This window comes from Octopus sinensis, linkage group LG1, assembly GCF_006345805.1.
Source record: "Octopus sinensis linkage group LG1, ASM634580v1, whole genome shotgun sequence".
Lineage (NCBI taxonomy): Eukaryota > Metazoa > Mollusca > Cephalopoda > Octopoda > Octopodidae > Octopus > Octopus sinensis.
Window position 1 is genome coordinate 33,006,225 of NC_042997.1, and position 11,910 is coordinate 33,018,134.

At 35.3% G+C, this 11,910-nt stretch overlaps 1 protein-coding gene across 4 annotated transcripts; it reads left to right on the plus strand.

Moving 5' to 3' along the window:
• Positions 1-375: 375 nt before the first annotated feature.
• LOC115208864 (apoptosis-inducing factor 1, mitochondrial) lies at positions 376-11,910 on the plus strand. Of its 4 annotated transcripts, XM_036498994.1 has the most exons (4): positions 376-1,097; positions 1,128-1,190; positions 1,284-1,750; positions 9,997-11,910. In XM_036498994.1, the coding sequence occupies exons 1-4, from the start codon at positions 561-563 to the stop codon at positions 11,378-11,380; spliced, it is 2,451 nt and encodes an 816-aa protein (XP_036354887.1). In that variant the 5' UTR covers positions 376-560; the 3' UTR covers positions 11,381-11,910. The 4 variants fall into 4 exon arrangements, with proteins under 4 accessions (XP_036354887.1, XP_036354870.1, XP_036354854.1 ...); XM_036498977.1 differs by having other exon boundaries at positions 377-1,190; XM_036498961.1 differs by having other exon boundaries at positions 377-1,097; positions 1,128-1,750.

The window sequence follows — 11,910 nt, forward strand, 5'->3', positions numbered from 1 at the left end:
TTTCTTTCTCTCACTTAACACATATCTTTCTCTCTCTCTCTCTCTTCTGCTTCCCTCCCTCACATAACACATATCTTTCTTTCTCTCTCTTCTGCTTCCCTCCCTCACTCAACACATATCTTTCTTTCTTTCTCTCTCTTTTGCTTCCTTCCCTCACTTAACACATATCTTTCTTTCTCTCTCTTCTGCTTCCTTCCCTCACTTAATACATCTTTCTTTCTCTCTCTCTCTCTCCTACTTTCTTCCCTCACTTAACACATACCTTTCTTTTCTCTCTCTCTCTCTTCACATACACAAGCACTTATACACGCATACATATAACTACATAAATACATGCGCACTTTAGTACATACATATACACACGCATTGACCTTCATATCATTCAGAACGAGGCTTGTTCTTTACTAATGTGTTAGATTGTATAATGTCGCTCTTTCGTACACGTGTAGTTCATGTATAATTCGACACAGCGCTGTCTCGGTTTTTACCACTAATTAATAACCGCAGTATATATAAATATATACTTTGTTAAGTATCTCTGATACAAGAAGAAAACAAAGATGTATCGCTGTGTCGTCAGTTCTTGTCAAGGCAGGGTTCCTTTGCGGCGATTTTACGGTACAGGTTGCCATCTTCGACCTTCCCTATCGAAACAACCGTCCTCTACTTTTTTAAGGAATTTACGAAATAATGAACTACTTGGTGTTTGTCCTCAGGAAAATGCTTCTACTGCCAATATGACACTTGCTCGATGTATGTCTGGACATGGACACAAAACGGATAAAGAAATCGATGTGCAACAGAAGAGTAGGATGGATGATCTACCTGTACCTCAGGGATCCTGGCAGGAATCATTCCATAACCTTAACCGCTCAAACAACATCTTCTTAGCCGTAAGTTCCGCTTTTTTCGTGGTTACAGGGTTTACAATGTACAAGATGAATTGTTTCAAATGGAATTCAGGCCCGGACATTAAATCTATTCCAATAAAGCCAGAAGCAATTGGTCTTGGTGCCGGTACTGCAGCCACTGTTGATAGCGCTGAAGCTGTTGTTGAAGAAAGTTCCGTTGGACCAGATTTGGATGTTGTTCCAGCAGAAGAACCGGTTACACCAACCCCTACTGCTGAAGAACCGGTCGCACCCACCCCTGCTGCAGAAGAACCGGTCGCAGAAGAATCGGCTGCACCTGCTGCCGAAGAACCAGCTGCACCTACCCCTGTGGCCGAAGAACCGGCTGCACCTACCCCTGTGGCCGAAGAACCGGCTGCACCTACCCCTGTGGCCGAAGAACCGGCTGCACCTGCTGCCGAAGAACCAGCTGCACCTGCCCCTGTGGCCGAAGAACCGGCTGCACCTGCCCCTGTTGCCGAAGAACCGGCTGCCCCTGCGGCCGAAGAACCGGTTGCACCTGCCCCTGCTGAAGAACCAGCTGCACCACCTCCCCCAGAAGACACACCACCACCACCTCCCCCAGAAGACACACCACCACCACCTCCCCCAGAAGACACACCACCTCCACCTCCCCCTGAAGAGACACCACCTCCACCTGCAGAAGACACTCCATCATCGCCACCAACTACAGCTGCCGAGCCAGAAACTCCGAAAGTTGAGGCTACCACCAGAACAGCCGAAAATGTTGCACCCGAATCGAAAGCGACTTCAATCGATTGGTCTCAAGTGCCCGCTATCCCTGCACACGTCCCTTATTTATTAATTGGGGCTGGTACTGCTTCATTTGCAGCATTTAGGTATGGTTTTGCCTAACTTTGTCTATCGATTGTTTTTGGTCTTATATATATATTATATACATAGATTTGAATTCAATTTTCTTCGTAATCTTACTAATACACACATATTTCTTCAGCGTGATAGTCAATCAAGTATGCTAACACAATTGCGATAATTATATATATATATATATAGACACTAATTTACTATCTCTATCGCTGTTTTGGAACTCTTTACTTTTTATAAGTTTGACCTATAATCGATAAGGGGTGGGTTAGAATATTGAAATTATTATTGTCAATTGCTAATTTATCGAACATCTACAACATGTGGATTCATGTATTAAAATTTTAAACGCTAGTTTGACAGTACTGAAAATATTTCTTTGTCCCCTATAAAATCGTTGGGCGGATACTGACTGCTGAATATTATTATATTGATTAACAAGTCAACCTGGTGTTACTATCCTCACCTGAACTCGTTGCAATGCAAAGAGTAGCATGGAATTGTCGAAGCATTTGCTTGCTGTCACTGCCACTATATTATGTATTACTGGTACATGATCTCAAACGAAATCAACTATTACAGCGTATATTAAGTTTATGAAACAGAATCGGTAATAGGAAATGATTTGTCGAATTGATTCCAACTTACAAGATGCTATATTTTTCTAATTCCATTGAATATCATTTCTTTTTTTTTTTTGTGATATGTTCACATCCCAATGTTGTCGACTTCACCTTTCATCTCCCATAAAACTAAGCAGCCAGTCTATTACTGAAGTCGATTAAACCAGCTACCTCCTTAAGAAAAAAAAAAAAAAGCAAGAAATAAAAATAAAAGTCACCTTGTGACAAAGCTAGAAATCCTTATTGTTAATATTTTGTTGAAATCTTACAAATTGGGTCCATTTTTTTCTGTAAATGTTTAAAAATCTTTTTGATAATTTTGATATTTTAACATATGCACTTTTTGATATCTTTAAAATTTTACATCTGAATACTCTTCAATTACAAAAGAATAAAAAATTAAGAAGAAAATCGTATATTATTTTATCATGATAGAATACATTTGATATGTTATCTATTGTTGCATTGGTCAAATACACTGGCACCAATAGTGCTTGTATGTGGGTGGATGTTACTGGAATTGTCATATTTGACATTGTCACTATAAAATAATTTAGGAACTTTTATGAACTTATAAACTTCAAAAAATTTTTTGTGAAATAGATTAAGGTATGTGACATTGGAATCACAGAAAGAAAAACTGGGAAACATTGTAAGGGAAAAAAAAGCAAAGAACATGAAAATTCTATGTCCAGTTTCTGATCATATGAAAGTGAATATTTCTTGACTATTCAATTATTTAATTTAGGGAAAAATGATCAGGTTTTCCACTCATCCTCTTGTTTTTGCATTTTTCCCCCTAATTTTTGTGATTATTGGGTTTAATTCCCATTCTATTCTAGATTTTGCCACTTTGTAATTAAACGAGGGCACTTAGCTAATAAAGGTCATGAGAGTTGTTCTGTTATAAAATCCTTTAGAAATTGATACTCACCTAACCTGTAGTATGTCCCATCCTGAATTTTAAAATTTCAGATCAACCAACTGGCTTATGACATTCTCTAGATTTGATTGACTACCTCTGTTCCAATCTCTGCACAACTAGAGCTGATCTGGGTAACTCAGTAACATTTAATTCAAAGAGATTTTCTTCTTTAAACTGAACTCGATTTGCTAATTACAGCAACCCACTTTTATACGTTTCTATCATTCTAAATATTTGGGTCAGCAGAAGAGGTTTTAATCATATTACTTACATACAAATGAGATAAATTAAAAGAATAAGTTTGATAGCACAAAAATATTCTCTCCTGAATAAACATTTGTTAAATGTATGTATTTACACTGTTTAATTAGAATTGTGATTAATATCACTTAAATTTCGCATTAAACCCCTTTATATGTTTAATTCCTGTTAGCATGGTAAGTTAGTGAATTGGGAAAGTATATGTCAGTCATGTCCTGGTTGGCAAAACCTATATTTGGTTGGCAATTTATGACAGTTGATAATTCTAATTTACAATGCTTATTCATATTCCAGCAGAAAAAAAATATCTAATATTCACTCCTTGTGCTCCATCTTGCATTAACTGTTCAAGTAAATTCAAAATTCCAGTCTTTGAAACATCAGCATAAACAACAATGATAATGTTTGTGCATAGCATTAATTCATTAACTCCTCAAGGTCAGTCATATGTTTTCAGGAAATTGTTGCAGACAGTGTTTCAAGGCCTGATTTTTTAATCAATATGCCAAACCTATGCAGGCGAGATTGCTACATTCAGAAATGCTGATCAAATTACCCAACTCACTAAAATACCTTTGTCCCATAGATTTTGTCAAGCAGCTGATTAGGATTATTACTTAGCCAGAATCATCCTTCTGGTGATCATTGCTTTACTGTAGTCACAGGCAACCTGCAATTCACAGAGCTCTCTGATTGGTATACCTAATGAAAAATTACCTTTAATTTTTTTTTTTTAGTAGTGTGGCCTTGTCCTTTGTGACCTGCTTCTCGAAAATGGATGCCCTTGCCTGCTTAGATGTATATTTTCTCCTGCTGTTTATTCACTGTTGTCATTTCATCTCTATCTTTTTATAATTGTCAATTATATGAAATATACTATAGCGAAAAAGACAGCTTTTCATTGACATATGCTTTTATTGATTTCAATCAGTAACCAGACTGGGGCACCACTGTAGTTTCAATGTTTCAGGCATGCTTTTGTTTCTATTCTGTTATTACAGCCATTAACTCATGCTTTGGACACAGTTGTTAGCCTAAATTGTTTCATTCATACAGACATATGTAATGAGCAACAATAAAAAAGATAATTAAAAAAACCCTTTATATCAAATAACTATAAAATGACAAAAGATATTGTATCATGATAAAGAATAATTGTATTAGGAATCTGAAGCTACCATATGTGTAAATTTAAAAATATTAAAGAAAGTTTTTATTTGTTAATTTACCTAATTAAATAGGTAGATTTTTAAAGCAAACCTGGAATAACTACCAGCATTATTTATTCTTCAGAATCATCTAAAGCCACTAGTTGCCAAGGGTGATTCTTTGTTTTGATAACTAAAACTAACAGAATGTTATATAGGGTCAACAATTAATGTAGGTTAGTTCAGTAGGTCATTATTATACTTAAGATTCAACTAGAGCTACCTAAGCCAACAATGTTATCAGTTTACTTCCAATGAGGGAGCCTTTATGTAATCACTTTATGTTACTAGAAATAGTGGCTAAATCTCCCTTAAACCATCACCTTACCACCTTAATAAATAACACAAAAAGCATTTGCTGTAGTTGTTAGTGTACAAACAGGTAGGAAAGTACCAGGTAATCATCTCATTGAATTTTCTTGGGATTAAATAACATTAACACCTTTAAAAAAAATGCCTATAAATGCTGGAATTAAAAGGGCATGGATTTGGTACAAATATTTAATTCTTAGTACTACTAAGCGCAGTTAAAATCTTTAAACAATTTTAAGATAATATATTATATATATATATATATATATATGTATGTGTATGTAGACATATTCAAGCAGGCAGGTAATAATAAATAGTTTGTAACAAATTTAAACTATGGGGTAAAATATGTGAATGACCTTGAAATTGTGGAAACTTACATCTTTGGAACTACAGGGTTTAAAGTTATATTCTAAATGTACAGTATTGTTGAGTTAATGTCTACTGCTACAGCTGTAGACTGACAAATTGTAACAAACCTGTTGTACACACATCATCATCATCATCTAACGTCCGCTTTTCATGCTGGCATGGGTTGGACGGTTCAACTGGGGTCTGGGAAGCCAGGAGGCTGCACCAGGCTCCAGTCTGATCTGGCAGTGTTTCTACAGCTGGATGCCCTCTCTAACGCCAACCACTCCATGAGTGTAGTGGGTGCTTTTTACATGCCACCGGCACAGGTGCCAGACGAGACTGGCAGACGGCCATGATCGGATGGTGCTTTTTACGTGCCACCGGCACGGGGACCAGACGAAGCTGGCAACGGCCACGGTCGGATGGTACTTTTTACGTGCCACCGGCACGGAGGCCAGTCGGGGAGGCGCTGGCTACGGCCACATTCTGATGGTTCTCTTACGTGCCACCGGCACTGCTATCACAGCTACAAATTCCATTGATGTTGATAGATTACAATTTTGATTTTCACTTGCCATATATATATATATATATATATATGTATGTATGTGTGTGTGTATTTGTATTTTCCCTTTGACATTTCTACACTGATTAAAAGCTGTCACTATACATATAAATGGTGTCATTACGGTCTTCCATAAAAACTTACCCAGCTTTTGAGTCGGATATGTTTCATGTGACCATTGTTGTTGGAAGGACTCAGGGAAATAATACCTTGTTACCAGTCAAGGGCTGGTAACAGGAAAAGCATAAAAGCATGCAGCTGCAGAATCTGCCTCAAAGAATTTCCTCAGAAAAGTGGATGTTAAAGCTATCATGGAGATGATAACCTTCCTACACTGAGAGGTGTATGTGTGTATGTATTTATGTATGTATGTATAGTTATAATAATACATAAAAATTGAGTATGTTAGTATGCTGTGTCAAAGGAGTTTAATGTTTGGGAAGTCTTATTTTACTGGGGTTTTTACATCTACTTTTTCAAGTTTGTGTCAGTGGTACATACACACACACATATATATATATATATATATATTATTTTACTTGTTTCAGTCATTAAAGAGTTTTTTTAGTTGAAAAAATCAACCCCAGGACTTTTTTTTTTTTAAAGCCTAGTACTTATTCTATCAGCCTCTTTTGCTGAACTGCTAAGTTATGGGGACCTAAACACCAACACTGGTTGTCAAGCAATGATGGGGTGGAGGGCAGGACAAACACAGACATAAAAACATACATACATACATATATATATTTGATGGGCTTCTTTCAGTTTCCATCTACCAAATCCACTCACAAGGCATTGGTCAGTCTGAGGCTATAGTAGAAGGTACTTGCCCAAGGTGCTACACAGTGGGACTGAACCTTGAACCATGTGGTTGGTAAGCAAGCTACTTACCACACAGCCACTCCTGTGCCTATATATATATATATATATGAAATGGTTTACATTTGTGTTGACACACAAGAACTTCCAGTTGTGGTCTTTCATGATACAAACTATTATATTTGTGCCATCAAAAATGATGGAAGTTTTATTAATCTTAGAGAATGCCATATCTATTTAGATGAAATAAAAGAAATTAATCCTTTTCTTACTTTGTAAAATATCATACTATGTGTATGTGTGTAAGACTAAACTTTAAATTCTTTTATTTTTGAAAGCATCTACTATACTCACATACTGTTTAGAACTAAAGTGAAAGTAAAATGAACAACTCGTCCTTTGACTGTTCATTTTCAAACTGTCACTGTGTGTCATTTGACATCCTCCTACTTTAATAGTACCCCAGTAGTATGATAGCAAACAGTCATAGAAGCTATATGTGGATAGATGACCTGACAAAGAAGTCTCTAAGTGATTACTGGGCTTGCTAGAAATAACAGCCAAATCTTTAAATCACATCCTGTTATCTTAAAAAAAAGGAAAGGACATAACAGAAAATGTAGTCCTTGACCTTCAGAACAAGAGGATGATCATAGGTGAACAACCAACCCATCATTTGGATATAGGTCTGCAAAATATGGCTGACCTGTACAGATTGTTTAATTTAGCTCTAACTTTGATTCCATATATCTCACAGAAGGAACATTTATAATAGTTAGCTCATAGTTTACTGCATGATTAGACTTTAATCAGTCTAGTAATCAGTTAATGTTTTTCACAAATGTCTGTCTTGTTTTTAACTAATTAGTTAGCAGACAAGTGTATTTACCCAATTTTAGATTGTAGCATTACACTTGATAGGAGATTCTTAAATATTGTTGTTTTTTAAATTATAGCTACCATCACTTACCATCCCAAAATATTTAGGGAATGATTTCTCTGTGGTACCATGTTCAATGGATTAGAGCTACGTAATTCTTGCTGGTTATTCACTATAGTTATTAACTATAAGTTATGCATATTTAATTTTCCTGAGAGAAAAAAAAAGCACAAAAAAAAAAACACCCTTATGTGCAAAAGTCTGACATAATTTAGTGTCTGTTCATCATTAAATTTCATATATAGTTGCTGCTCCAGTATGGCCTTGACTGTGAAAACTAAAACAAACTACAGAGCATGGGTTGAGATTAGTCTCATGGGCTTTTACTACCTGCTGTTTCAACACTCATCCATTCTGCCACAGAGTAGTAGTAGTCTGCAGGATACTGTGGCCAGTCAATTAAATTTCTTAGTAAACAGTGCAAAACAAATAGCTTTAGCTGTGGTAAGCTTTGACCTTGCTGTTTTGTGCTCAATATTAAGCATAGGTTTGCATCCATTAGCATGTGATCAGTAGAACTGCACTTACCTTATTTAAAAGGACTGAAAATTTGAACAAGCTTTCAGATAATGTTTTAATTTTAAAAGCAGTTGAAGTTTGAAATCTTATAGCTGGATATCTGTTAAATTGAGATTAATTATTTTAACAAAATAATGTTTGCTGCAAGTGTGGGAACTCAGTACTGAGAGTAGAGTCAAATTTATTGTAAGATTCATGTTGACTGGGACTTTGAGTTTCATATACATTTATACTTAGATTCTGCCCTTATCAGATCAGTTTAAAATGTCTTTCAATAGGAGTGTGATTAGTCTATTTATGGTCTGTAGAAGTACCTTAACCCTTTTGTTACTGTATTCATTTTGAGATGCTCTGTGTTTCTTTCAATAATTTTAAATATAACAAAGAATTTAATAAAATAACATTGTTATCATTCAGCTAGTATTAGGAACATAAATTGCGACTAAGATTTGGTGGAAGATTTGAATTAAAAACTTATGAAAACAAAACATTTATATTAAAGAACCAGAGCCAGTTTCAGCCGGGTTGGTAACGAAAGGGTTAACCCTTTCGTTACCAACCCGGCTGAAACCGGCTCTGGCTTTGTAGTACAAATGTCTTGTTTTCATAAGTTTTGAATTAAAATCTTCCACCAAACCTTGGTCACAAATACTGTTCCTAACACCAGCTTAATGATAACTAAGTTATTTTACTAAATTCTTTGTTACATCTAAAATAATTGAAAGAAACACAGAGCATCTCAAAATAAATACAGTAACGAAAGGGTTAAGTACCTTTTCAATAAATACTTATGAATAATTAAAAAGAAACCTTGAATGTTTTTTTTCTAGAGCAAAATGACAATTGTGCATACTATTGAACATTAATCTTCCAATATCGAACAATAATCTTCCAAACTGTGTTTTTCCTTTATTTAATAGTTTTTATAGTATATATATATTTTACTCTGGTTGTCTTTTGATGTTTGGGGTATTTGTATGATTAGGACTGTGGTATAATTCTGAGCTATAATACTCTTCTGTGAATTGAAGGCATGGCCTAGATTCACTTGCTTAAAACTCTTTCTCTGAAATCACTTTTGGGAGGAAAGCCTGAATATCACAACTTCTCATTTTCCTTTCTCTGTGTGTCAAATATCTATGTAATAAATCAGTATTTAATTTTCTTTGTGAAAAGTTTTTAGTTTCTTGGCATGTTCTTTTAACAAAGTTTGACTGCAACTAATTAACTGATCACATTTTAAATGGATTTGTTTTGTGTTTTTTTTTTTTTTTAACATTAACATGTGAAAAACTGCTGGTGGTTTTGTGTTTTTCTTTGTTTATACTGATATATTATTTATAAGTGGATTTTCTGTTAAAATCGATTAGAAAAAGGATGAGTGGAAATATTAATGGGTTTATATCAACAGTGTTCATTTTGTAATGAATATTGCGAAAAGTTATTTATCTTACGTTTATTATAAACTATTCTTGAGTTTATCTGGAAAAAAATTTTTCCAAATCATTATCTGAGTTTACTAATCAGGGTAAAAAAAAGAACTCTTGCTTTTTTTACTTATTTAAACAATGTATTATTTTATGATATTGATTATAATTATATTTTAAAATAAAGAATAAAATGATTTTCTTATTTAAAGATTTAGGTTACAAGTAGAATAATGATGTAAACAATTTAAATTGTTTAAAAATACACCTAAACCTGCCTACATAATATACTCCACTTTAATTGTAGGTCAATCAGATCGGCTGATCCTAAGGCTCAGGTGCTTGTTGTTGGAGAGGAGAATTACATTCCTTATATGCGACCTCCCCTTTCTAAAGAACTCTGGTTCAGTGAGGATAAGTCAGCTGTTAAGAACTTGAAATTCAAGCAGTGGAATGGTAAAGAGAGAAGTATTTTCTTTGAGCCTGAAGCATTTTATGTAGAGCCCAAGAAATTACCATATCAAGAAAATGGTGGTGTTTCTGTTTTGTCTGGACGAAAAGTGGTGAAGCTTGATGCTAGCAAACGCCAAGCATATCTTGACAATGGTACTGTAATAAAATATGACAAATGTTTGATAGCTACAGGAGGAAAGCCCAAAAATTTACCAATATTGTCAAAAGCTGGCTCAGATGTAGCTGAGAAGACCACACTATTTAGAAATATTGATGATTTCCGTAGCTTGGACAAACATCTAGAAGAGGCCAAGTCAGTAGCCATTATTGGTGGGGGGTTCCTTGGCAGTGAGTTAGCCTGTGCTTTAGGGAAGAAATCTCAGTCACATGACTTGAAAGTCTATCAGCTTTTTCCTGAATCTGGAAACATGGGTAAAGTTCTTCCTGAATATCTTAGTTTGTGGACAACTTCAATGGTTAAAAGTGAAGGAGTTGATGTTCAACCTGGTGTGAGTGTCCAAACAGCTGTTCTGAAGGATAATAAAGTGTCTTTAGAATTGAATAATGGCACATCACTTGATGTTGACCATGTTGTTGTTGCTGTTGGTCTTGATCCCAATACTGAATTAGCTAAAACCTCTGGCCTTGAAGTAGATGATAAATTTGGAGGTTTTCGAGTAAACTCCGAGCTAGAAGCCCGATCTAATGTTTGGGTTGCTGGTGATGCTGCTTGCTTTTATGATATCAAACTTGGCCGGCGCCGAGTGGAACATCATGATCACGCTGTTGTTAGCGGACGTTTGGCCGGGCAAAATATGGCTGGTGCTGGAAAAGCTTATTGGCATCAGTCTATGTTCTGGTCAGATCTAGGACCAAATGTGGGTTATGAAGCAATTGGTATTGTAGATTCCAGTTTACCAACAGTTGGAGTTTTTGCTAAGGCCACTGAAAAAGATACTCCACAGGCTGTTGTAGAAGCCACAGGTGAAGGTCTTCGATCGGAAACTGAAGAGTCTGCTAAACCTTCCATGGTGCCAGCTGCTCAGCTTGCTACACCTGATGCTGATGAGAATTTTGGTAAAGGTGTAATTTTCTATTTGCGAGACAAAGTAGTGGTTGGAGTTCTTTTGTGGAATGTTTTCAATAAGATGCCTATTGCTAGGAAAGTTCTAAAAGATGGAGTAGAAAGTGAAGATTTACACGAAGTAGCAAAATTATTCAACATACATGAGACATAACATTTGTGTGAATGGGAAAGTGTGTGGGGGGGAAAATATAGAAGTGACTTTAAAGAAATACCGACTTGAAAAAGTTTTACATGAATATTTTTGATATATTTAAAATGTTTTGTGCATATGAATATGCAACCCTGCATTGAGTAGTGAACAAATCATGTTAAGTGATTTCTGGTGAAAAAAACACACACAAAAAAAAAAAAACAAAAACACAGACCAAACTAGACTGAATTGGTAGTATGAGATCAGATAGAATTCCTGTTTGTTCATACGCTCCTCTAAAATTTGGCAGTCCACATCATTGTAAAATTAGTCCTCTGAACAGCTTTAACATTTAAAAAAAAAAATCATCCAAGTAAATCAATGCTCAAGAAATGAAAGGCACCATGACAGACATCATTATTACAGGTTATGGAGTGAAGTTTGCCTTATTCAAAACTCCTGAACTATTTTTGTAGACTTCTTTTTATAACTAAGTTTTCAATGTCAATGAATGATATGTATAGCTTAAATAAATACCATTTTGTTGAACA